This window comes from Mauremys mutica, chromosome 5 (assembly GCF_020497125.1).
Source record: "Mauremys mutica isolate MM-2020 ecotype Southern chromosome 5, ASM2049712v1, whole genome shotgun sequence".
Lineage (NCBI taxonomy): Eukaryota > Metazoa > Chordata > Testudines > Geoemydidae > Mauremys > Mauremys mutica.
In genome coordinates this window covers 23,702,537-23,730,086 of record NC_059076.1, presented here as the reverse complement: position 1 = coordinate 23,730,086, position 27,550 = coordinate 23,702,537, and the positions used below count along the sequence as shown (strand labels likewise).

The following is a 27,550-nucleotide window of genomic DNA, read 5'->3' as shown; positions in this document are numbered from 1 at the left end:
GGCATGTAAGCTGCTCCTTGGATTGTGCAACCAAATGACACTAGCCAATATCTCTGGTCCCAGACACAACCCTAGGAACCTCCATCTTGCAGTGTCCAGTTATGCCCGCTGGACGCTGCAAGCTTAGATGAGTTCATCAATTTAACAAAGAAATTGATATGCACTAGACTTATTATCCCAAGGGGAGTCTCTGATATGCTTCAAACCAAACACACTGCTTCAGGTAGAATGAACAAACCAATTTATTAACTACAAAAGGTAGATTTTAAGTTGTTATAAGTCTAAGTACAAGAAGTCAGATTTGGTCAAATGAAATAAAAGCAAAACACGTTCTAAGCTGATCTTAACACTTTCAATGGCCTTACAAACTTAGATGCTTCTCATGACAGGCTGGCTGGTTGCCCTTCAGCCAGGCTCTCCCCTTTGATCAAGCTCCAATTGCTTGGTGGTGATGTCTGTAGATGGAAGTGGAAGAGAGAGAAAGAGCATGGCAAATGCCTCTCCCTTTTATCATGTTCTTTCTTCTGTCTTGGCTTTTCCCCTCCTTCAGGGTCAGGTGAGCATAACCTCACTGTAGTCCCTGACTGACCAAAGGAAGGAGGGTGACTCACTCAAGAGTCCAACAGATCCTTTGTTGCTGCCTAGGCCAGCGTCCTTTGTTCCTGTGAGGCTGGGCTGGGTTTGTCCCATACATGCCCTGATGAGGTGTGAACTGCCCCTCTGTTCCTGGAGAGTTTTGCCTGGGCTTGTTTTAAGCCATGAGGACACATTTGCAGCCTCATAACTATATACATGAAATTACAACCTATAATATTACTATAACAACAATGCTTAGTGTATCATGAGCCTTCCGAAGACACCTGACATGACAAACTTTGCATTGGATACCACACAATCCTATTATAAGGATGAATATGGGGGTGCAGGGTGTTTCCCCGAGATACAGAGTGTCACAGATGTCAATTGTGTTGTGTCATCTGCCCACACAGATGAAGAAGGGACACGATGACAAGGGTTTCAAAAAATTATCAATAGAAACAAACTCGGAAAGAAGGCGAAGAATACTTGGCCTGTCAGAGGTGGGTCTTTTGGCTTTCTTTGGGCCTTATTCATGCATGTAGCTATTACATGAATAAAATCTTTGACTTGGTAAGGTTGCTCAGGAGAGTTGGAGTTTGCAGGATCAAGCCCTTATTTCCACTTTGGCAATTTGTGAAAAAACTCTATGGATGTCATGATTGAGCTTGTTTATTTGAACACCTCTTTCCTTTTGACTTTAGGGATCAGATGGTGGGTATAAGACATTGCCTGTGTTCGAGGTAAGGGGTGAGGAGCGATTGCACACACCAGAATCCCTGGAGGGATTCTATCTGAATAAGCAGCAATTGCTCTTATGGATCTAGGGTAGTGCATTCTCGAGCAGGAGTTCTGCCACCTGCAACATATGGAATGTGGTGTTACCGAGGCTGGTCACTCTCTTCTGGATGGGGTAGAGAGATGTGGGGCTATGGCCACCATTGGAAGGACATCACTCATGCTAGGTTGACTGTGCAGGGGCTTCCATCCCATTCTCTTTCCCTCTATATGCCCCACACATCCAGGATAGGGTCAGTACCAGTCTGGCCCTCAATAAAGTAGCTATCATACTGGTCTTGATTCAAAACTCATAGAAGTCAATGGGAGTTATTCCATTGACTTCAGTGAGCTTTGGATCAGGCCCATATACTTTATATATATGTATATATTGTGACACATTCAGTCCAGACAGCATCCAGAGAGTGGTGGAAGGTAGGTGTAGTAGCCCTAGAATGCTAAAGTTCCTATGAGTTGAAAAGGGGTTACCTCAGATCAACTAGGGACACTTGAATCCAATTAAGGGCAACCTCTGACCTTTGAAAAACCCCTCTTCTCATGAGAGAAGGAAGGAGGGACTCTGGGGAAGGCATCCAGAGGCCAGCATAATAGGACAACACCCCAGAGAGGGGCAGGGAAAGATTTTCCATTGTTGTGTTGCAATTTGTTGTTGTTGTTGTTGTTTTGACTGAAGAGTACTACTTAGGCCTACCCTCAGGCCCACCTTGTAAATATTGGAAAATAAAACCTGAGTGAGGAATACAAACTCTCTGGAGTGGTACCGATTTACTCCAGGTCATTCTGCGCTCCTCCCCCTCATCGACAGAGGGGGAGATGATGAGCCCAGCAAGGTGAAGGAGGTATAAAGTACCTGTAAAGACATATTTAAAATATTGATCCGTAAGTATTTGTGATATATTAGGATTGCAAATCATGGGATATGGGTAAAAAGTGTCCATAAACAGCCAAAATAAAACTGTACCTGTTAATGAACAATCATAGAGTTTTTAGGGTGAAAAATAGGCAAGGAAACAGTGGAATTACATAATATGAGAATAAAGTTCTCTGGTCTTTTCATCTGCAAAGGCGAGAGAAGAATCTTTCTGAGAATCATAAATCTGGTTCTGTTTACTGTTGTGTTTCCTTCTGTTTTGCCCCCCATGTTGAAAAAAATAATTTAGCTAGTCAAAGTTGTGTGTCAAGCAGCAATTGCTGCTTGTGTTTTATCAGACTTTATTGTTCCATAACAGCCTAAAATGTGTTTTCTAATGTGCTATGGTTTAGCAATGCCCGAAACAAGTTCATTCTCCAAACCTTCCACTGACAGAGTCTTCACAGCTCTATTTCCATGGTTTTGGCATTAAACATATTTTAGGTGTATCTCTTCCCTTGCCACACATAATGAGCCATATCCTCAGCTGGTGTAAATCTCCAGAGCTCTGAAGTCTAGAGCTGATCAAAAAATGAAGAAAAAAGTTTGCAAATAAATTAAAAAAAAATCAAAATATTTTTTCAGTAAACTTTGAATTTTTGAAACTGTTGTTTTTCCTCTGTTCATATCCACCCCCTTTTGTCACTTAGTTCAATAAAATGAATGATGACTAGGGTTTTTTCTTGTAGTACTCACTAACTTTTCCAAAATTGATTAAGTTTTCAGAATTAGATTGGAAAAAGAAAATGCTGTGTGAATGTTTACACATGCGAATTGAAAATTCAGTTCCCATGAATGCTCATGCAGTAAAACTTAATCACACAAATGTATGTAACAAGCAAGCACAAGCATACCCAAATTGAATTCATATTAAAATCCAAGCAATTATCCAGGCATTTTTTGTATTGTTTGGCAGTAATAATCTAGATCTAATAATGAGTGACAGAAATGTGTGAAACTAAAGTGGCTTTCGTTCAAAGGGGAAGGAGGGAATACTTTTTTATTTAGTTTTGTGGCACCTGAATTGTACAGTTAGTTTGGAACACCAAAACTATAACATGGCCCAGATTCGCTGCAAACTTACCGGTATTTCAGCTTCACCAAAAGCTTTGTTGACATCGGTGACACTTATTCCTCTGTAGAAGGCCCACACAAGTTCTATGAATTGCTTAAATCCCAAGTAAACCCAATTTTGAGGACTGCTGTGAAAGAAATAGCTCAAATGAGAATTTTGGCTCAGCATAAACTTTAATTTTTTTAAATGAAATGTATGTTGATAAGATATGAAAGCAACTCTTTGCTTCACGGTCAAAAATCACTAGGTATTAATCATGATCTTGCCCATGCACCCCCATAGTAAGTTCTCTAATTTTTTTTGGTTGGCAACCTGTCATGGACTAATTAAATTTATTTCCAGTATTTTGAGAGACTGTATGAGTGTGGGCGAATGACAAATGGAGTGAATGGCTGTTCACTATTTTTGTGAGTCTGCTTAGGCCTACAGTGAACACTGATGAAGAGTAATTGTGGGCTGACTTATAAAAGGAATTGCATAGGATGCATGTCAACACAGTATTTGACCCTTAAGCTCTAAATATCTTGATTTTTTTTTAACTTTCTCATAATGAATATTGCATCAATGTCTTTCCCCCGCCCTGGATATCCACCTGTGTAGCATCATGTCATCAGTGAACATGAGGACAATAGTTGGTGTCATTAGATTGCCCAAACCAAAACCTTCTCATCTTCTTTAAAAATCTATTTTTAGCACTTAAGAATGTGACTAATATTCTGGTGCATTAATGAATGCTGGGGTGAGAGTAGGAGGCTCTCAATGTGAACTTTGTCCTCACTGTACAGAAAATAATAATGGGAAAAAATACATTGCATTTTGTTTGACTACTTAGAGGTACTTGCCTCTCACTTCCGGTTCTGGTGTGCCAGACTGAGCAAACTATGTGACTATTTCTCTGCAGGAAACGGAAGACGGTTCAAGGTTTAACTTTCACAGTGTAATTCTTCTGTTTTTTCAAACGTATTTTTGAGTCACTCAGGACTTTGTCTTGAAGTTTGAATTTGGCACTGTGTCAGTGTTCATAAAACTTATTTTTTGTGTGTTTCCAAAAAAAAAATTCTTTGCACTGTCGGGCTCATAACAAGCTGTAATATTTTAATTGCTTCTCTGAAAATGATGTTTGCTGCCTGAATGAATAGCCATATTAATCAAATGTTTCAAACAAATTATCTAAATGAGCTAGTTATAATTAAACAGTGCTATCCAGTGGAGTGGTCATTCTCATGAAAAAGTTGACAGAATATTAAGCACTCTAAGGCAAAACCAAGAAGAGATGATCTTGACAAGGACAGTTTTTGAACTGTAATGCTCACTTTATGGAGTATTGGCATTACGTCATTTAAAAACAAACAAGCAAATAAAAAAATCCTCCCAATGAACTCTTCTCCTTTCCCCAACCCATCAAAATCCCACTCTTTGAATTCTATGGACATGTCTCACGGTTGATTGTGACAGCAAAGGTTTGATTATGTAACAGAATATATTATGATCCATTGTTTTTAGTAATAGAATAAGTGAAAAGGATTTCTCTAACTAAAGATGGATTTAAAGGAATTAATGATGGGGAACGAGGGAGGGTGGTGGATAGTCAGTGGAAGACACAGACTTGGGGCTAGTTCCTATGCACATTGAAGGCAATAGAGAAACTTTCTTAGACTTCCACTCATGTACTATCACAGGGGTGGACAAACTACGGCCCGTGGGCCACATCCGGCCCATGGGACCATCCTTCCCAGCCCCCGAGCTCCTGGTCCGGGAGACTTGCCCCAGCTCCTCCCCTGCTGTCCCTCCTCCCCCGCAGCCTCAGCTCACTCCATGGCCAACACAATTTTCTGGGCAGCGGGGCTGCGAGCTCCTGGGTCAGCACAACCGCAGAGCCTGGCCTGACCCGGTGCTCTCAGCTGTGTGGTGGCAGAAGTGGCATGGCTGGCTCAAGCTGGGCGGCACGGCTGTAGCACCACCAGCCACTGGTGCTCCAGGCAGCGTGGTTAGGGGGCAGGAAGCGGGGGGGGGGGTTGGATAGAGGGCAGGGGAGATCAGGTGGTGGTCAGGGGGCGGGAGTGTGGATAGTGGTTGGGGTGAAAGATTGGGTTGAATGGGGGCAGGGGTCCCAGGGGGCAGTCAGGAAGGAGGGGGGGTTGGATGGGGCGGCAGGGGCAAGGGGTTCTGGAGGCAGTCAGGGGGCAGGGGTGGTTGGATTGGGCAGGGGTCCCGGGAGGGCCGTCAGGAATGAGAGGAGGGGTTGGATGGGGCGGTGGAGGCCCGGGGGCAGTCAGGGGACAGGGAGCGGGGGTGTGGGTAGGGGTCCCAGGATGGGGTTGGGGTAGGGGTCCCAGAGGGGCTGTCAGGGAACAGGAGGGGTTGGACGGGGCAGGATTCCGGGGGTGGGGGCACGACCGTCTCCCCTAACCAGCCCTCCATTTAATTTATGAAACCAGATGCGGCCCTCAGGCCAAAAAGTTTGCCCTCCCCAGTACTATCCCCTGCTTAACCCTCCATCCTGCAAGATATGGAGCACCTTTGGTTCCCATTGAAGTCAATGAGCATTAAAGGTGCATAAGCAAGGTGGGGCCTAACTTTACTAACTTTTTTTGCTGTGATTTTAATCCCCAATTGACCATTTGCTCAGAAGCTGACGACATCGGTCCCTGTGACTTTTTTTGGGGGCGGGAGGGAGGGGGGAGAATCACCCAGATCATTTACTAATTAATACAGGGGAAATGGAATTAAAGTTATTGATATCTATATGAACCTGTACTTTCACATTTGTTCAAATCTGGAGTTTTTATTGTAGTGTGTAGAATACAAAGTATACAGTCCAGGACACAATACTTAGTTGGGGTCTTGCGTTCAGTATATGAAAAATCCAGGGATATACCGAGTTTTAATCATGTGCCTTAAGAGTTCTTGGTTTTTTCAGTTGGAAGATTTATATGCTGGAGTGATAAAATGAAAAATAAATAAGTTAATGTTCAAATCATCAAAGGGTCAAGAAGATGGCATTTGCCGAGGATGTCAGAAGACGTCATTATATGATTGGAGTGTCTTATAAATCCATATCAGATTACCCTCCTATTTTCTTACTGACCACTAAGGATATGTAACTGGCTGGTATTTGCTACTGTTCTTAGTTATACATGGAGATGTTCGTGTATTTATGATAAAATAATTTGTATTAGTTTTCAGAGGCTTTTGTACCCCAGCCTCTGAAAGTTACCTGTTGTTGTTGCAGGACCAAATCCTGACATGCTTACTCTGGTTCAGTTTTATTTCAATGAAACTTTTGTTTGAGAAAAGACAGAGCTAAAATTGATATGTGTCCAAGATTTGCCCTATCATTTTAAAATTCAGTCATAGTTCCAGAATCCTCCTCGGCAGAATGTCTACTAATATTTTTCACTTAGTGCAGTCTGAGACAAGGAGACAAGGGTCTAAACCAAAGAACGGCAGTGCACTGCCATGCTCAATGAGAACTGCTCAGAATCTCTCAGGCTTGTTTTTGTGCTTATCTGAAATGATTTGTGGCTTTGCTCTGTGGTAGTAGCACCCCTCCCTTTATTTTTTTCAGGCTACTGCTACAGTTTACAAAACTTAAGACCTTAATTCCTATGTCATTTGTACCATTTTACACTGATGTAAGTCCACTGATATTAAAGGAGTTCTCAGCTACTCCTGATTTATTGCAGTGTGAGAGGAAAGTCAGACCAAAACACTTCAAGAGCACCATATAGAACCTTCCTGCAAAAGGCCTGAAGTACCAGTAATGGCATGCATATACCAATGGCTGGGAATTTCTGTTCTACAGACACTGGCTAGAGGAGGCTTCATGACTTTGCAATGGATGTTTCCTAGGTGAAGGAGAGTTTACTGTTGTATTTGAAAGCCTTTGGGAAATCATCTGACAGTGTATAAATCTCTGACAATGAGCATAAAATACTCATACATATTTGGAATACATATTTGAAAACTAGGTTCTCTTTCATTGTTATGCTGATGGTTTACTGGTCTTGGTTTTGTCTTTTTGTCAACTCCTCATCTCCATGACAGGGATTTGGGAAACAAGTGGATGTGTCATATATTGCCAAACATTACAACATGAGCAAAAGCAAAGTTGACAACCAGTTCTACAGCGTGGAAGTAGGTGACTCGACCTTCACCGTTCTCAAGCGCTACCAGAACTTAAAACCTATTGGCTCTGGGGCTCAGGGAATAGTTTGGTAAGTCTCTTCAGATTCTTTTATTTATGCTTTTAAATAGGATATGCCTTCTGCATTCCTTTAGAGTTTGCTAGCTCCAAACATTGTCTAAGATTGTAAAAATAACAGTTAAGTAGCAGACATCCCTAGATAAAAAAAGCTAGTGTTCCGCTAATAAATGTTCTTCCTGTTGTGAATGGTAGCATTGGGTTTGTTTCTCCACATAGCAAATATTAACTAGCAAGAAAGAGGGAGACAGATCTTACAATAATTGACAACTATAGCCCTTATTTGCAGCAGAAGTGCAAACTATATATCAAACAGATCCTGTAATTTCTACTCCTGGCGCAATAAAAGTCATGGAGACCTATTTAGAAACAAGTCACATCCCATAGGCATCTTGAAGCTTTCACATATCTACATGACAGATAATGTTTTTCTTTATTTTAAGTGACATTTCAATGCAATGTATAAATAATCCAAATGAATGACAGAAATGTAATAGCTGATACTATGTAATATATACGGTTAATAGAATTCACAGAGTAAATAATCATTTAAATAATCACATTTAAAGCTTATGTGACATTTTCTTTTACATTTGTTTCTGCAGTTTGAGATGATCCTTTCCTTTTGTTTACCAGTGGTTTATAATGTGAACCCCTGTCCAGTGGTGCTCAGCATATTTGTTTTAGACAGCACATAGTTCTTTTTCCCCCAACTACTTTATCACAGATCTCCTTTTCTGTCTGTCTTCTCTAACACTGCAGTATTGTGAATTTAACGTAATGCTACCTTACCATGAGATAGAATGGCAGAAACACTAACTTTCTCTAACACAGAGGCAAGTGCAATTCCATAGATTGCCCAGCATGGACACTAACCATGGCATCTGTACCTTCAACCCCTTCCAAGTCTGCATCACTTACAGAACCTATGCCACTTCCACTGACCAAACTGTGTAATTTCAAATCTGCTTCATGGCATTAAATTGAGAATTTATTTATAGTTTTTATCATACATTTTTTTCCAATTTTGTTTACAGTCAGACTTTAGAAAGAAATATAATGTATGTATTAAGTGCTTTTGTTTGTTTTCCGAGGATGTTTCTCCTTCATTACCTAGCATTAAGCTCTTGTCTTCTCTTTCTGCTTCGCACCCTGTATTGCTGTGAAACTCCTTCTTACTCTCAAATCAAGTTTTCCTATGCCTATCCATAACTGATTTGCTGTGAAGTTCAATTATGAGCAACAAAGAACAGATAAAGCTAAAGGCATGTAAATAGAATCAATAACATCCTGTGATATTAATATTTCATACTGAGATTTGACAGGCCAAAAATCTGAATGCCTTAAGCAAAAAAATCCCCCAAACAAACAAAAGAATCCCAAACACCACCCAACAATCAAAGTGTAAGATAATACAAATCCCCTGGAATAAATGAATAATGGAGTAAGGCTGCGAAAAGACCAGCGTAGTTTTGGCTGCAGATGTAAAGATATCACATCATGGATTAGGAAGATAAGATTCATTTCTATACAGAAACTGAAATATTTTGTATTGAGTTTCAGGCTCTAGTTTACCAGAAGGATATTGACGAATTGATAGGTGCAAAGGAAGATGAATCATTGGTAGGGTGGGATGAAGTGATTTATTTACAAAGTGCAGTTTTTGTGCCAAGAGATAGGGAACAGCTGCTTTTCTTCATCCTCACTTGTGCCTATTTTCTCTGAAAGATGATCAAACTTGGCATCACGTGAATGGCATTGAGCCTCAAAAGTAATGGTGACAGCTGGCTCTGGTAGAGAAGATTTCTTGCCAAGCTCATCTTGCTCTTTAGGTGAGAGAAATGCTGATGGAGTCTCTATGTAAATAACTGGGAAGACCTGTGTTATGTTATCTTTTTAATTCCAGTGACTATGAATATTTTACATCTGCTTATTTGTAGCTCAAGAAAATTCAGATATTTTGGGGGCTCAATTTTAGCTCTTGTTGCCAGAAGTGCTTAGGTGTTAGGGGGACTGGATATTTAATAGTGGATCAGATTATTCCTGAGCCAGTCTTTCTAGTCTAGATATTTGCATGATGGCTTAAGGATGGGGACCCAGGTGCAGTGCACTCAGTACACTCAGCAGTGATCCTTATGGCTGGACTAAAAGAAGAGCAGTGTACATTATTCCTGTCATCTACTTTCATATACTATGAAGAGCTAGGAGTTTACAGGGTGTTTGGCTACACACACAAGCCATCTATTCATGCCCTATTGGGGTTCAAGGGCACTGCCTGGTAAATCAGCCAGGCCCCAAACCTGGCACTCAGTGGAAGATTTGGTCACAATTCTGGATGGCTCCTGGGAGGATAAAGGTTGCCCAAGGCCTTTTCTTCCTAGAATAGCCGTAGAAGAGGAAGAGGATTTAGTGCAACTAAGTACTTAGGTTTTTGCAAGACCGGGGTGGTGGATCGTAAAGAGTAATATGTGGTATAGCACTGGTGATAATGTCAAGTCAAACTCCCATCAGTGTATGAGAGCGACAAGGTATTGAGATCTCTCTTACTCATCCCTATAAATAAAAATTAACACAAACAGGAGATTTTCAATGCAAAATGATTCATGTGAGGGAATATGACCCTGTCGCAGAAAAATAGGGAGTTCTGCACAAAGAGAAATTAAGATAAACATGGTCTTACTTCATTATTCCCAGAGCATTAAGCCCAACACAAAGGCACATTCTCAGAATGGGAGTATTGAAATAAAGAAGTAAAATCCTCAAAGGAAGGGTAATCTCTCAAAACTTTGTTTAAAAAAAAGAGAGAGAGAGACCCTACCATATGAAGTTTTTTTAACCCCCATTGCATCCATGTGGAACAGTTATAAATGTTTCAAGACAAATGCTCTATTGAGATGTGTTGATTATAAACATGTTCAGTTCAATATTATCTTGTTACCCTGAAGTTAATTCCTTCTTTTTTCATACCATAAGGGTTTCTGCTAGTCTGAGTTCATGTGGAGGTTATTGTAAGTGCACAAGCAGAACACTTGTTTATGAGCAGGGGTTTACTCCTTGTCCCTGCCACCTATGTAATTAGTTTATTAAATGGCAGTGTATGTTTGTATGAATAGTATGTTTGTGTAGGGGGGTCTGTACATCCTCTAGTGGTGCATGTGTACATAATACCACTGGCAATGTTGAAACATTTTGTTGTATTAACTCAATGATCATATTGAGCTCATGAGCTGTGGCATTGCTGGGGAGTATATGGGCTAGATTCTTCAGTCTGCAGAGGACACTTAAGCTCTTACAGGGAGGATTGTCCCTTTGTTCTATTTCTACAGCATCTAGGGCAATGGGTTTCTGGTCTATGACTGAGACTTCTAGACTCAACTGCACTATAAATCATAAACAATAATTTATGTACATGGCCTGAGTATCTGCAGATGGCCAGCAGACAATTTCCCCTCCATCGGGGTGTAGAGTAGCAGAGGTCAGACAGAGAAGAGAAGATCCTCTGTGGCTTGTAGCTAGTATACAAAAGAATATCATAGGCTTACCTACTCATGTTTCTTTCACTCATCTAACTGAGAACTGGTGTGTAGGAGCTGTTAGAAGCTGTGTGGCTTCCCATTACAGGTAATATTGGTTTCATTGACTTTATGCAACAGCCTGAGGAAAAGTTATTGTCCTCTGCTTTAGTATTTGTACATAGAGAACTAGGTCCTCAACTGGTGTCATTTGGCATACCTCCATTGAAGTTAACCTGAATATCTGGCCCCAAGGATGTAACGTTAACTTTCACGGGAAGAGGAAGAGAGAAAACATTTCTTTCTGAACAAAAATACTAAACTGTCATTTTACACCATGTATAATCAGTTATTCCAGATTTGGAACTGATAGCTGCAGAATAACAGCCTAAGAAAACAAAAGCACAGAGTGACGCAACCTGCTCAGAGGAATTTTTAAAATGTACACCGATTTGTAGCCCTAGCACTTTGTGCTGCCGTCGCAAGTCTCAGATGATCAAGTATCTCAGTTCTAGTTAGAATTTGGAATGCAATTTTCCCAAAATTGCAGGAAGCATGTTGATAATTTAGTCAGTGGCATTATTTCATGTGACTCAGAACTGAGCAAATGCACCTATGTGATGGCAATTCCATTCCAGTTAAGTAATCCTGTAGAACCAAATCTTGCAGTCTTTTTGTGGGCAATATTCCACTGGGCTAAACTCACAGTGGCAATCATTCTGTCTACCTACAATTTTTTTCTCTAAAAATTTTGTATTTTTTAGAATGGCTTCTAGTCTTCATTTTCTATCCTAAACTATTACTTATGTTGCTATGTGCCTACACCTTCTACCCCAGAAATTGCTGCATTTCAGTAGTGGTTGAAGTGGTCCCTTTGGAAAACTCAATCTGTAAGGTTCTTTGGAAGAAAGGCAGAATATATACAGTAAATGCCAGTTTTTATTATGGAGAAAAGGTAGGTGAGGTAATATTTTTTATTGGATCAACTTCTGTTGGTGAGAGAGAGAAGCTTTTAGAGGCACACAGAGCTCTTCTTCAGGTCTGGGAAAGGAACGCCCATCATCACATCGATCATTTTCCTATGTGAGTTAATTCGAGAGCATAGTGATTCTCTGGTTTCACCCACATAATTGTTTTTGGGATATTTAGTGAACTGGATGAGGTACGCCACATGTTGTGATAGGCATGTGTAGGTCTCCTGGATCTTGAAAGGTGTGTTGTGGGAGATGTTGTAGCAGTGGAGATATGTCTGCAGGTTTTGCATCTGTTGTTCTGGCAGGGTCTGGTGTTGCTTTGAGTTACTGTATCCTGGCCTATGGGGAGCTTGCTTCTGATCATGAGCCTGGAGAGGTTGGGGAGGTTCAGGGGGTTGTTTGAAGGCCATAAGTGAGGGTTCAGGGAAGACTTATTTCAGGATGGGGTCCTCATTGAATATGGGTTGTAGTTGTTTGTTGATACCATATAGGTTCCAGTGTGAGGTGGTAGGTGACAACTAGGGGTCTGTGGTCAGAGGGGGTTTTATTTCTGTATTGAAGAAGGTTTTTTCGAGGTATTTGGGTGGCCTGTTCCATGGCATGATCTACTTTTTTGGTGGAGAGTTCTTGTTTGAAGGTAGTTTTGAGTGTGTTAAGGTATATATTCCGGACTTTCTCCTTGGAGAATATTCTGTGGTACCTGAGTGCTTGGCTGTAGATAACAGTTTTCTTGGTGTGTTTGGTATGGTTACTGGATCTATGAAGGCAGGCATGGTGATCCATAGGTTTCTTGTATATGGTTGTCTGTTGAGTTCCGTTGATGAAGCTGATCATGGTGTCCAGGGAGTTGATGCTAGTGTGGGAGTGTTCCAGAGAGAGTTTAAAGGATGGGTGGTGGTTGTTGAAGTAGTGGTGGAAAGCTATGAAGCAATTTAAAGTATCTGTCCAGAGGATGAAAATATCATGGATGTATCTCAGGTATATCATTAGTTTTGTGGTGCATTTGTCCAGAAATTTTTCTTCAAGGTGGCCCATGAAGAGATTGGCATATTGGGGAGCCAACTGAGTACCCATCACTGTTTCCATGGTTTGACTTGGTTTAATTGGTTTAACAGGCCACTTTACTTTGAATGGTCCCTTATAATATGTGCTAACTACTTATGCTAAACAATCTCTTCCATATTTAATTGCACGTTTTCATTTAGCTCTTGCCAGATGAAATGATTACCCTCTGATCTACATCTGGAACAGTAACTCTGACTTTCCGTTGTATCTGTGATCGGTTTCCCAAGGAAACAATGTCTAATTTCATAAACACATTTGGAATCTGGATTGCTGACAGCTGTATCCTGAGGTGCTAAGCACCACTACTGCTGCTAGCTTCATTAGGGATCACAAATACTCAGGATTTGGCCCTGAGTCTTTAAGGAATGTTTGTGTAACTGTGTTTGACTGGACAGGGCAGAAGATCTTTCTTAAGATGTGATCATTGCAGCCTATTTGCTCAGCCACTAGGGTGGGAGAAGGGGAAAGAATGCCCTGGGATTGTTCTCCCTCCAATAGCTTGGCTGAATTCCGGGGGGGAGCTACCTTCAGCCCTGTTTACTTAGAGGGTGTGTTGCCACAATGTTAAGCTCTTGTGCAAAGTGGAGGGGAAAGGAAGCTCCAGACTGTGCTGGGAGGTCTGCATAAGGGTAAAGGACTTATATTCTACCTCTGCTTTGCTTCTTGTAACTTCTTCACTTTAATAATATCTTGAAATAGTGGAGAAAAGAAGGCTGAAAACGGTAATGTGTATCCACTCGGAGTGCCTGGAGACACCTGAGACAGGATGAAGACCCATTTTTTAAATTAAATAGGGACTTGAAATATATGAAGTTTGAGCAAGAGTTATTGTCAGTATCTTTTTTTTCTTTAAAGTTTAAAGCAATAAATAAATGGACTGACATGTAATTATTTGACAAAAATGATTCCTCAGATTTTTATAATGCCCCTTTATCACCTGAGAGGCTTCTGGTACGAAGGAAGTTGCTACATATTTCAAGTTTATCTTCTCATATTTCATATTCCTTTGTTAGTACACAGGAATCTGAGAGAGAATTCAGATTCTGAAACCATGACAAGATGTAATAAAACCTGCTACAGTGTAACATGCCCTCTCTGGGTGTTTGATCTCTGGTGTTTTCACATTCTGTTTCTCTCTTTATAAGGAACTGATAAGGCTCCCACCATTGTAGTAGCTATTGTAGGCACCAGTGTGCTCCCATTTCCTCGTTGAGGCCTTATCTGAACATACAATTTAACTAACTTGGTTTAGAAACGAATTAAATTGGTACAACCCCCTTGTATGGACATTTACATTGGTTTAAGGATGTCGTATATTGATTTAGCTTAAACTGATTCCTTACTGACATAAACTATATCAGTGTAAGGTATTCTGAGGCTGCTTTAAGAGTGTCCAGATTAGAGAGTTTTAATCTAATGAAGCCAGATTTAATTAAGTCAGTTTCCAAGCTGATTTAGTTAAATCAGTTCAACCTCTCTGTGTATACAAGGCCTATCTGACTTGCATTGATCTCCACAGCTCCCTGCTCTTTCCTTGGTGCCCTCTCATTTCTCACATCTGTTCATCTCAAAGGATTTTTAAATGACCCTTTGATTCTCTTCCTTTCTGAGGTTGCCATTGTTTTCTACTAGAGTTGAGTAGCAGGCACGTTTGGGTTCGAGAAAAGGCTGGGTTCAAGTCTGACTATTGTCCACAAATCTCAATGATTTCCCAATTGAATTCAAACTTGCCCTTGCATCCCAGGGTGAAATCCTGGCCCTATTGAAATCAGCAAGCGTTTTGATATTGTTTTTGATGGATTCAGGATTTCACCCTAAGCTAAAGCTAAAAGCTCTTCAGGGCAGGCCTATGGAAAGGGGCCAGTGCTCTCCTTTTCAACACTCTCAGTGATGACCTCATACCACACAGGTTTCTTCTAGTGATTACCTACTCTTGCTTTTGCATCACAGTCTGTCTGCCCACACATATTTACAATGGTCACGTTCTGTCTTCTGACAGATCCAAATGCTGTTGGCATGGGAAGTTTCCACACAAATCACTACTATTATTCTGTATATTACTAGCAGGAATCACTCTCTCTCTCAATCTCTCCCCTCCCCCCCGACACACACCATTACACGCCCTCCCCTTGCCTCTCTCTCTAATTTCCTGCTCTAAAAGATAGATAATATGAACATGGTCTTCTGTCAAAATAACATTCAAATACCTTTCCTGAAATAAGTCACGTGAATTGTCTAATACATAAGCAGTAAATGTAGATTTTTTTTTGGAACTGAGCGGGAATTCACAGCTTTGGGTATATCTGATATTCTTTATTTTTGTAGCTCAATGAAGGGAATACTCCTGAGTCAGTGGTAATGGTATAGCCGTTCTCTGTTTGCCATTAGATTAACCATTCCAGAAACTTCTATTTCCTCTTGCTAGAATTCCAGTGCCAGCTCCTGCTGAGCACATCAGGGTCTCTACTACAGTAAAATAATGACTGTTATCATATGGAAGAAACAGGGATGGGAAGCAGAGAAATAGACAAACAAAGAAGCTATTGAATCAGAAATGGAAAAATAAATACTAGTAAGTCATAAAAGGAAATGTGGCTTTTGTCACTTGAATTTCATTATCAGACTGTATTGCTTATTTATTATCTAATATTTATATATTAGGTTATATATAAGTTTGCACAGTGCTTTACAGAAAATGAAAGGAGGTTGTCCTTCTCCCAGAGAGCATACATCTTGAATTAAACAAACACAGGAAATATGTGTGATGGGTTAGACTCCCCTTCCTGGGATGCCACCAGATGTGCTGGGGTCCCACTGAGCCCATCTGTCCTACCAACCTGGGTCCCCCCCACTCTGTGTTGCTGTGTCAGTCTCTCAAGCCCCCTTCCAGCACACAAACAGGTAGGGACACACCCAGCTGTAGAATCACAGAGTCTGCAATCAGCTCTCTGTGGGAGGACTCAGCTAAGGGAATGCCTAGTGCTCCTGTGCACACTGTATAGAGATCTATATAGCATAAGCTCATAAAAATCTTCCCCTCCCTCAATGTGGAGAAAGATACGCACAGCTCTTTCCTCCCCTCAAGTTATGAATTGCACAAACTGTGTTTTGGAATAAACAAAAACATAAGTTTATTAACTACAAAAGGTAGAATTTAAGTGATTATAGGGGATAGCAAACAGAACAAAGCAGATTACTGAGCAAATAAAACAAAACACACTTAATAAACTAAAGAAACAGGTTACAAATAGTAATTTCTCACCCTAAATGTTGTTTTAGGCAGGCTGAGGAGTTTCTTCAGCTCAGAGTTCCAGTTATTTCTCTTCACAGCCTAGACCCTTATCTCAGCCTGGACTCAGCCCTTGCCTTTCCCCGGCTTAGTTCCGTTGTTTCTTCAGGTGTTCTCAGCAGTCTTCCATCTTGGGTGGGGAGGCAGTGAAGAAGAGCTCTGATTAACTCACTTCCCAACCTTAGATAGGATTTACATAAGGCAAGAATCCTTTGTTTCCAGTGGAGAAATACCAGCTGTGTCCAAGGTGGTACTCCGTGACATCATCACACCAGCTGACATCATCACATGACCTTGCAGTGCTAAAGCAACCATGAGACAAGATTTATTTCTAATGTCCCCAGGAAGGAACTCCAGGAAGATGAGAGGTCATTGTCTTTCCTAATGGCCCATTCAGGCTGATTGCCTACTGTCTGATGGGCGTTCCCCAAGTACACACAGTTGTAATCGTTACATAGTCAATATTCCTAACTTCAGATACAGAAATGATACATGCATATAAATTGGATAATCACGTTCAGCAAATCACAACCTTTCCAATGATATCTCACGTGACTCATCTTGCATAAAACATATCTCAGTTATGCTATATTTATATTACAACTATATTTTTATGAAGAATATGGGGTGCAGCATCATAGCATCATAATATGGCAAAAAGGAAGGGAGAGAAGGGCTGAAGGTTACAACAAATTAAAAAAATATGAAACAAATAGTTGGGAGTGAAGTTTGAAAAATCAAATGACATTTCAGAACAGAGTAAGGCAAAAGAGAAAAAATATCGAGAACTGGATTAGAATTCCTCAGTGGGAAAACTCACTGAAAGAAGTGGATTTTAAAAGAAGACTTGGAGGTTGAAAGAGAGGATGCTTGGAGAGGGAGCAGGATCCTGGCATAGAGAACAGAAGAGAAGAAGGGCCAAAGTCATGTGTGAAAGTAAGAGAGAAAGATAGCATCGAGGTCAGAAGACTTTGTTTAGAAATTGGAATTGGCAGAAACGGGCAAGGAAGCAAACCGAAACAAGGTCAGTGCTGTAGGCAAGGTGGACTTGTGAAGTGTCTTGAAAGTGAGGAAAAGGAGGTAAGGTGACTCACGTGGCTCTAAGCCATTTTTGTGCCCTCCTGATGCTCCACTGTGTAACTTAGGCTCCCTTAAGAGCTGTCTAAATTATGGCAGCCTCCCCAGGCTGCCCTATGGGCCACAACACTTCTCAAAATCTCCACAGTGCTGCATGCTATAGTTCTGTCCTGCCATGCCTGGTGCACCAGGATTTGAAAGTGCTTCCTTGGAAGACAGTCTTATTGCTGTCTTCCACATTTCCTGTGCCAGGTGAGCCCTCATCCAGCTGGATACAGACACCTTTATGCTGCTAGCCTTTTTACCCCGTATATAGGTGCTGGAGTGGGAATGAGGCTGTCACTCAAGAAATGTGAACTTGATGTAGAAAAAACTGTGGACCTAATTTAGTAGCTATAACATTGCTCTAGAACTACAGAATAGTTAGGAAAAAAAATCAGTTTCTTTTTTGTTGTTTAATATTAATGGGTACATGTCCTGGAGACAAAAATATTGGCGAATAATTGAGCAAAAACAGAAGTCTGAGTTTGTGAGATATCACAAGGTATGTGACAAGTTTTATGTATGAGACATATGGTGCAGTATATATTTTTTGCCTGCCCATTAGTAGAGTAACTTCATTTTCAAAGGTTGTGTTAAGAAGACTCTAGCTATCTGTTCATATTGTATTGCTGGAAGATCTCCATTGGATATAATATTTTTATATAATGATTTCTTCATAAAAGGACCATGCATATTTAGTTTTGTCTTTTCCAACTTTTTATATAGGCTGTCTTATTCACATAGCGTGGCACCATTTAGCAAAGCATTGAAGCATTTGCTTAACTCCATCTCTGTTCAGCAACGCGCTCTAGTTAGCAAAGGACTGAAGTATTCTGGTAAAGCTGTTACAGTGCTGAAAAGGCCTTCTTGTAGGAAGTGTCTCAATACTTGGACAAAACTCCAGAAAGAATTTTCAATTTATAATTTCTCTACATTGTTATATTATACTAAGATACTTTCCCTAGAGTTTTCATAGAATGTTAAAGATGGCTAAGGATCATGTCCCGTTTGTGGGCCAGATACTGATCAGTTTCACGGGTATAAATCCTTTGACACCGACACCTGTATAAATCAGATTGGAATCTGCTCCTATGTTTTGTAAAGTGCCATGTAATTATACAGTTGCATATAGATATCTATTGTTATGACAGTAATGATAACAGATTGTTTTGAATTGTTTGTTAAATATACTTTTTTTTCAGTCTTTCATATAGCTCAGCCTCATTCCTGGCTATTGAGGGCTATCTGCATACTCAAGTCATGGCAGAGAAGATATGGCTTATTGCTAATCTACAAGCACTGGGGCCAGAACCTCAACTTGTATAAATTGTCTTAGCTCCATGGAAATTAATGGAGCTATGACAACTTATACCATCTGTGGATCTGTCCCTAAGTTCTGAAGTGAAAAACTAGATAGGCAACTCAGAACAGAGCTCCTGAAAAGCTGTTAAGACTCATAGACTCATAGGAGCAGCAAAGAGTCCTGTGGCACCTTATAGACTAACAGACGTTTTGCAGCATGAGCTTTCGTGGGTGAATACCCACTTCTTCAGATGCAAGACTCATAGGGTACGTCTTCACTACCCGCCGGATCGGCGGGTAGCAATCGATTTCTCGGAGTTCGATATATCGCGTCTCATCTAGACGCGATATATCGAACCCTGAACGCGCTCCCGTCGACTCCGGAACTCCACCGGCGCGAGTGGCGGTAGCGGAGTCGACGGGGGAGCCGCGGACGTCGATCCCGCACCGTGAGGACGGGTAAGTAATTCGAGCTAAGGTACTTCGACTTCAGCTACGCTATTCACGTAGCTGAAGTTGCGTACCTTAGATCGACCCCGCGCCCCCAGTGTAGACCAGGCCATAGACTTTAAGGTCAAAAGGGACCATTTTGATCATCTAGTCTGACCTCCTGCACAATGCAGGCCACAGAATCTCACCCATCCACTTCTATAACAAACCCCTAGCCTATGTCTGAGTTATTGAAGTCCCCAAATTGCGGTTTGAAGACCTCAAGCTGCAGAGAATCCTCCAGCAAGTGACCCGTGCCCCATGCTGCAGAGAAAGGCGAAAAACCTCCAGGGCCTCTGCCAATCTGCCCTGGAGAAAAATTCCTTCCTGACCCCAAATATGGCGATCAGTTAAACCCTGAGCATGTGGGCAAGACTCACCAGCCAGCACCCAGGAAAGAATTCTCTGTAGTAAATCAGATCCCAACCCATCTAACATCCCATCACAGACCACTGGGCATACTTACCTGTAGCAAATTAATTGCCAAAATTAGGCTATCCCATCATACCATCCCCTCCATAAATTTATCAAGCTTAGTCTTAAAGCCAGATATGTCTTTTGCCCCCACTACTCCCCTTGGAAGGCTGTTCCAGAACTTCACTCCTCTAATGGTTAGAAACCTTCGTCTAATTTCAAGTCTAAACTTCCTAGTGTCCAGTTTATATCCATTTGTTCTTGTGTCCACATTGTTGCTAAGCTTAAATAATTCCTCTCCCTCCCTAATATTAATCCCTCTGATATATTTATAAAGAGCAATCATATTCCCCCTCAACCTTCTTTTGGTTAGGCTAAACAAGCCAAGCTCTTTCAGTCTCCTTTCATAAGACAGGTTTTCCATTCCTCGGATCATCCTAGTAGCCCGTCTCTGAACCTGTTCCAGTTTGAATTCATCCTTCTTAAACATGGGAGACCAGAACTGCACACAGTATTCCAGATGAGGTCTCACCAGTGCCTTATATAACGGTACTAACACCTCCTTATCTTTGCTGGAAATACCTCACCTGATGCATCCTAAAACCGCGTTAGCTTTTTTAACGGCCATATCACATTGGCGGCTCATAGTCATCCTGTGATCAACCAATACTCTGAGGTCCTTCTCCTCCTCTGTTACTTCCAACTGATGCGTCCCCAATTTATAACTAAAATTCTTGTTATTACTCCCTAAATGCATGACCTTGCACTTTTCACTATTAAATTTCATTCTATTACTATTACTCCAGTTTACAAGGTCATCCAGATCTTCCTGTATGCAGGGCCGGCTTTAAGCCGATTCGCCCGATTCCTGGGAATTGGGCCCCGCGCCTAAGAGGGCCCCGCACCTTTGGCGCCTTTTTAATTTTTTTTTTTTACTTACTCCAGCTGCCGTCTCTCTGCTCCGGGGTCTTCTGTGGCCCCGCTCCCCTGACCAAAGCGCAGGCGGGAGAGCGGCTGCCCCACAGCCTCGCTCTCCCAGCTGCAGCTCCGGCCGGAGCGCGGCAAGCCCCGCGGCCCCGATCTCCCAGCTGCAGCTCCAGCCGGAGCGCGGCAAGCCCCGTGGCCCCGATCTCCCAGCTGGAGCTCCGGCCGGAGCGCGGCAAGCCCCGTGGCCCCGATCTCCCAGCTGCAGCTCCAGCCGGAGCGCGGCAAGCCCGGCGGCCCCGCTCTCCCAGCTGGAGCTCCGGCCGGAGCGCGGCAAGCCCCGCAGCCCCGGCTGGAGTTCCGTCCGGAGCGCGGCAAGCCCCGCAGTCCCGGCTGGAGCTCTGTCCGGAGCGCGGCAAGCCCCGTGGCCCCGATCTCCCAGCTGGAGCTCCGGCCGGAGCGCGGCAAGCCCCGTGGCCCCGATCTCCCAGCTGCAGCTCCAGCCGGAGCGCGGCAAGCCCGGCGGCCCCGCTCTCCCAGCTGGAGCTCCGGCCGGAGCGCGGCAAGCCCCGCAGTCCCGGCTGGAGTTCCGTCTGGAGCGCGGCAAGCCCCGCAGTCCCGGCTGGAGCTCTGTCCGGAGCGCGGCAAGCCCCGCGGCCCCGCTCTCCCGGCTGCAGCTCCGGCTGGAGCGCGGCAAGCCCCGCGGCCCCGGCTGCAGCTCCGGCTGGAGCGCGGCAAGCCCCGCGGCCCCGGCTGCAGCTCCGGCTGGAGCGCGGCAAGCCCCGCGGCCCCGGCTGCAGCTCCGGCTGGAGCGCGGCAAGCCCCGCGGCCCCGGCTGCAGCTCCGGCTGGAGCGCGGCAAGCCCCGCGGCCCCGGCTGCAGCTCCGGCTGGAGCGCGGCAAGCCCCGCGGCCCCGGCTGCAGCTCCGGCTGGAGCGCGGCAAGCCCCGCGGCCCCGGCTGCAGCTCCGGCTGGAGCGCGGCAAGCCGCGCGGCCCCGGCTGCAGCTCGGGCTGGATCGCCCCAAGCCCCGGCGGCCCGGCTGCAGGTCCGGCTGGAGCGCGGCAAGCCCCGCGGCCCCGGCTGCAGCTCCGGCAGGAGCGCGGCAAGCCCCGCGGCCCCGCTGCAGCTCCGGCTGGAGCGCGGCAAGCCCCGCGGCCCCGGCTGCAGCTCCGGCTGGAGCGCGGCAAGCCCCGCGGCCCCGGCTGCAGCTCCGGCTGGAGCGCGGCAAGCCCCGCGGCCCCGGCTGCAGCTCCGGCTGGAGCTCCGGCCGGAGCGCGGCAAGCCCCGCAGCCCCGCTCTCCCATCTGGAGCTCCGGCCGGAGCGCGGCAAGCCCCGCAGCCCCGCGGCCCCAGCTGGAACTCTGGCTGGAGCGTGGCAAGCCCCACAGCCCCGCGGCCCCAGCTGGAGCTCCGGCCAGAGTGCGGCAAGCCCCACGGCCCCGGCTGGAGCTTCGGCCGCAGTGCGGCAAGCCCTACCCTGCAGCCCCGCTCTCCTAGTTGGTGCCTTGGGGTAGCGGGGGGCTCCGGGGACTATTTAAAGGGCTGGGGCTCCAGGTGTCTCTGCCACCCCGGTCCTTTAAATAGCCGCCGGAGCCCCGGGTTGCCCCTATGCATTCATCAGGGCTCCCGCAGCTATTTAAAAGGTCTGAGGCGGGGTAGAAGCAGGGGAGCCCCGGGCCCTTTAAATAGCCCCCAGAGCCCTGGGATAGAGGGGGTCTTGGGGGCTATTTAAAGGGCCAGGGCTCCAGCTGCCTCTGCTGCAGCCCTTGCCTTGCCCTGCCTGCACCAGCTCTGCCCCCCCATGCCTGCAGCCAGCTCTGCACCCTGTGCCCACAGCCAGCCCCTGCCAAACCTCCTGCCCTGTCTCCAGCCAACCCCTGCCACACACCCCTGTGGCCCTGCCCAAAGCCGGCCAGCCCTTCACACACCCCTGCCCGCACCCAGCCCTGCACCCCCTGCTCTGTCTCCAGCCAACCCCTGCTGCACCCCCCTGCCTGAAGCCAGCCAGTCCCACAATCCTCTGTCTCCAGCCCTGCCAACCCCTGCTGCACTCCCCTGCGGCCCTGCCTGAAGCCAGCCAGCCCACCCCACACCCCCGTCTCCAGCCAGCCCCACACCCCTTGCCTTGCCTGCAGCCAGACCCTACCTCCAGTCAGCCCCTGCCCTGCCTCCAACCAGCCCCATGTCCACTGCTGCCCTGCAGTTCCCAAGGCAGTAACCCTGCATACCTGCTTCAATGAGGGAGAGCAGGGAGCAGCTGGGACCCACACATGTGCACACCCCCAGGGATTGGCGGTGACCCACACATGTGAAACTGCGTTCATTAATAACCAATCAACAGCATATATGAATCAATGTACATAATACATAATTTTATTATTTATATAGTTATGGAAAGTAAATTAATAGAAGGAAGAAATGAAAGGCTTTTTTTTTTAGTTATCCCTGCCAGGGCCCCGCCAAAAATGTTCGAATTGGGCCCCGCACTTCCTAAAGCCGGCCCTGCCTGTATGATATCCCAGTCCTTCTCTGTGTTAGCAATACCTCCCAGCTTTGTGTCATCCGCAAACTTTATTAGCACATTCCCGCTTTTTGTTCCAAGGTCAGTAATAAAAAGGTTAAATAAAATTGGTCCCAAAACCGATCCCTGAGGAACTCCACTAGTAACCTCCTTCCAGCTTGATAGTTCACCTTTCAGTATGACTCGTTGTAGTCTCCCCTTTAACCAGTTCCTATTCCACCTTTCAATTTTCATATTTATCCCCATCTTTTCCAATTTAACTAATAATTCCCCATGTGGAACTGTGTCAAATGCCTTACTGAAATCGAGGTAAAATAGATCCACTGCATTTCCTTTGTCTAAAAAATCTGTTACTTTCTCAAAGAAGGAGATCAGGTTGGTTTGGCACGATCTACCTTTTGTGAAACCATGTTGTATTTTGTCCCAATTACCATTGACCTCAATGTCTTTAACTACCCTCTCCTTCAAAATTTTTTCCAAGACCTTACATACTACAGATGTAAACTAAATTACAACCACTTTCAATATAATGCACAATGCTGAGAGCTTAGATGAAATGCAGTGAGACTGCAGCCTGCTCATTTGGGGATTCAGTAAATAGATTTTTGTTTTGTAGAGTCCTCCAGGGTAAGTGGCAATAATTAGGGCTACGGAATCTGTGATTTCCAGAGACCTCTGTGACGTGAGCCCATGGTGCCTGGGAGCTGAAGGGTCCCCCCGCAGCTTGTGATGGCTGGGAACTGCGGGGGTCTCGAGCTCCAGCCTCAATGAGTGGGGGGAGGTTGCCCCAGAAGCTCCCAGCCACATAGCAGGACCCCACAGCTCCCCATTTTGTCATGCATATTTTTAGTAAAAGTCATGGATATGTCATGGGCTTCTGTGAATTTTTCTTTATTGCCTGTGACCTGTCCATGACTTTTACTAAAAATATGCATGATAATATCTTAGCCTTAGCAATAATACAGCCAAAGATGATGGGAGGGGTGTGGTGTGTGGGAGTTGCAGGGGGTGGGTGAGAGTTGTTCTTTCTGCCATTTTCTCTGGGCTTGGTTTGTGTCACCCTTGGAAATGGTCAGTATCTCTCCATGCAGGCTAAGCCTCACATTTTGAGAGCTTCTGGCACATGGCAGCTAAGAGGGACAAGTGATATCGTAGAGCCCAGTAGTACATATGGATCTGAGTGGGTGGACCACAGGGATTTGCCCATTCAGATCTCTTTGTAGATCAGGGACCTTGGTGAGTGCTTTATGTATTGACTCCATAAAGAATTGTCAGCACATCTGATGGCAAATGCATGGGCTTTAGGTGTGAAAACAGTGACATTTCTCCCTTAGTGCAGAACTGTACATTTTGATGAATCGGTGATCTTCACTCTAAAGAGACATCCTCCCTCCTGGCTTTTTGCTTTCAACATAAAGCAAGGTGAAAAATAGATAATGAACCTGCAGATGTGATTCCCCCCCCCCCCTGCTGGCATCACCATTAGTGATAATTTGTTCTAATAGCTCTAATCCCATTATGATGCAAATGAGATTGTTTTGTTTTCTATGGTAGAAATACCTGAGGCATTTGCATTTATAATGGGTGAAAATAAAATATGTCTGCCTCCTGTTGGGATTGCAGCATCTTTAGATCTAACAACCTCAAGTTAAACCCAGTGTTCTTTGAAATGATGGTAAACCAGTTTTTACGAAGGAAACAGTTACTTGACTCTTAACTATACTGGCTCTAATGAGTTTGCCACAATACAGGAAGAAATCAAATATTACGTAAAAGTCAGTGAACACTTGATCATACTCTATCAAGGCAAATCATTTCACTTGTAATAGATGGATGAAAAGAACGCTATTGGCAAATGTTAGTGCTCAAAAGCCAAATAAACTATCCTAACCACAAAAACACCCCCCCACCCCCAAGTAATCAGCTAAACATTTGCTTTGCCTAGCCTCAGGTGCTGTAATTCCTTGGGATGCTGGGATTTCAGATCATGTAAATGATGCAGCACTACATGTGAATTACATGTTGTGTACCTGATACACTATGCTACATTGAGTGCTTAGTAGTACTGAATGGAGACTCAAGTCTGAGAGCCTGATTCTGCTCTCTCTACAGTGAGCGCACTCTATCAGGCGTAATTTAATTTATGTCAGTGAATTTATGTTAATTTTAAGTGATGTAAAAGCACATTCTGTCTTCCCATGTCTATGATTCACCATTAGCTAATAAAAGCACTTGGGTTTCTAATTCTGTTTTTTCCTTTGTTTTCAGAACTGTATCATATTGTCTGGGCTGGATCTTCTGGTCCATTTCCAGTGCAGTAGAGCAGACCTAAAATCAGCATAATTGGCCAGCTGTAGATTCTCCCTGAATAAGACAACGCAAGGTTGGCTCAGAGCAGCCATACCAGCTCCTGCATGTCCCCTCCCACCTTCCAAACTGCCACCCTAGAGGTGGTGGCTGGGATGTCCTTATGCCAGGAATATTTACTTGCTGGAATTTCCCCTTTGGGCTATAGGTTGCTGTGCATAATTTAGAGCAGCCCTGAGGATACTTTAATTTGTACCAGAGTGTTGGCAGGCCCCTGGCCAACCCTATGATTGATGGAGGGTAATGATGGCTTAAAGTAATATTTGTTCCATCCCCAAGTAAGGCTTAGCCACTAGAGGCTCTGGCCCCATCTGTTCTGTCCAGCACTTGGTAGCTGTCATGTAGTTCAGGGGTGCCAAACTGTGGCTCGCGAGCCATGTGCGGCTCTTTTACTATTAAAGTGTGGCTTGCAAGCCCCTTCCCCGCCCATTCTCCACCTACCAGACTGGGGGAGGGGAGCTCAGGACCTCTGCCTTGCAGTGAGGTGGTGGGGTAGGAGCTTCTGTCCAGCGGGGAGGAGAGTCTCAGGACTTTAGCACTGTGGGGTGCACCTGCAAGGGCTTGGGTCTTCAGCAGGAGTGGGACTGAAGCCCCGAGCCCCTGCTCCTGGCAGGTGTGCCCTGGCTCTCGAACTTCTAAAGCAGGGATCAGCAACCTTTCAGAAGTGGTGTGCCGAGTCTTCATTTATTCACGCTAATTTAAGGTCTCCTGTGCCAGTAATACATTTTAATGTTTTTAGAAGGTCTCTTTCTATAAGTCTATAATATATAACTAAACTATTGTTGTATGTAAAGTAAATAAGGTTCTTAAAATGTTTAAGAAGCTTCATTTAAAATTAAATTAAAATGCAGAGCCTCCCGGACTGGTGGCAGGACCCGGGCAGTGTGAGTGCCACTGAAAATCAGCTCGCGTGCCGTCTTTGGCACGCGTGCCATAGGTTGCCTACCCCTGTTCTAAAGATTGTCATATGTGGCTCGGAGGGCGAGTAAGTTTGGCCACCCCTGGTATAGTTAGTCTCAGGAACCAAACTTTGTGGAAGCCTTTTCACTAAAGCTATTGTTTCATGGTAAAAGCAGATTATTATTTTAATGCCTATTACTGCAAATTATTGGTTGTCTGCAACATCCTTCTTCTTAGGGTCTGGGTAGATTTAATTGCTCATTCAATGAGAAGTGTAGCAAGAATGCTGAGAAAGTAATTAATTTGTTTCTCCAAATTGACAGATTTTGTTATATTTTAGCCAGAAAAGACCAGCATTAAAGCATGACTATGAGCAGGATATGTGAGATTGTATCTAATGTTCAGAACACGTTTCTTTTTCCTTTTCTCTTTTTTCTTCCTTAAGGTCAGTGGCAATGAAACACCTAAAATATGAGCATTATCACTGTATTTATAAATATTTGTCATTGGCCAGTCTGGGAGAGCCAGGAACTGGATTATTTGCCAAGCCCATGTGCAGCCCCCTGCCTCCGTTTCCAGATTTCCACATATTTGTAAATTGCTGCTGAATGAGGAAAATGAAGTTTTGCTGGTTTTCACGTATTGTAGCTTGAGAAACCCTCTGAGCTGTTCAGATATGTTATTAATTTTGAATAAGAACAACATAAGAATGGCCATACTGGGTTAGGCCAAAGGTCCATCTAGCCCAGTATCCTGTCTTCCGACAGTGGCCAATGCCAGGTGCTTCAAAGGGAATGAACAGAACAGGTAATCATCAAGTGATCCATCCCCTGTCACCCATTCCCAGATTCTGGCAAACAGAGACTAAGGACACCATCCCTGCCCATCCTGGCTAATAGCCATTGATGGACCTATCCTCCAAGAATTTATCTAGTTCTTTTTTGAACCCTGTTGTAGTCTTGGAATTCACAACATCCTCTAGCAAAGAGTTCCACAGGTTGACTGTGCGTTGTGTGAAGAAATACTTCATTTTGTTTGTTTTAATCCTGCTGCCTATTCATTTCATTTGGTGACACCTAGTTCTTGTGTTATGAGAAGGAGTAAATAAAT

At 44.1% G+C, this 27,550-nt stretch overlaps 1 protein-coding gene across 8 annotated transcripts in view; it reads left to right on the top strand.

The window, feature by feature from the left end:
- Window positions 1–27,550, top strand: part of MAPK10 (mitogen-activated protein kinase 10) — a 255,588-nt gene that overhangs the window by 146,697 nt on the left and 81,341 nt on the right. For 7 of the 8 annotated variants that reach the window (XM_045018014.1, XM_045018016.1, XM_045018013.1 and 4 more), the window contains one exon: window positions 7,407–7,576. In XM_045018014.1, coding sequence (XP_044873949.1) covers window positions 7,407–7,576 — 170 coding nt within the window. Of the gene's footprint in view, window positions 1–989; window positions 1,080–7,406; window positions 7,577–27,550 lie in introns of all 8 variants that reach the window. The other variant, XM_045018010.1, reaches the window with a different exon arrangement.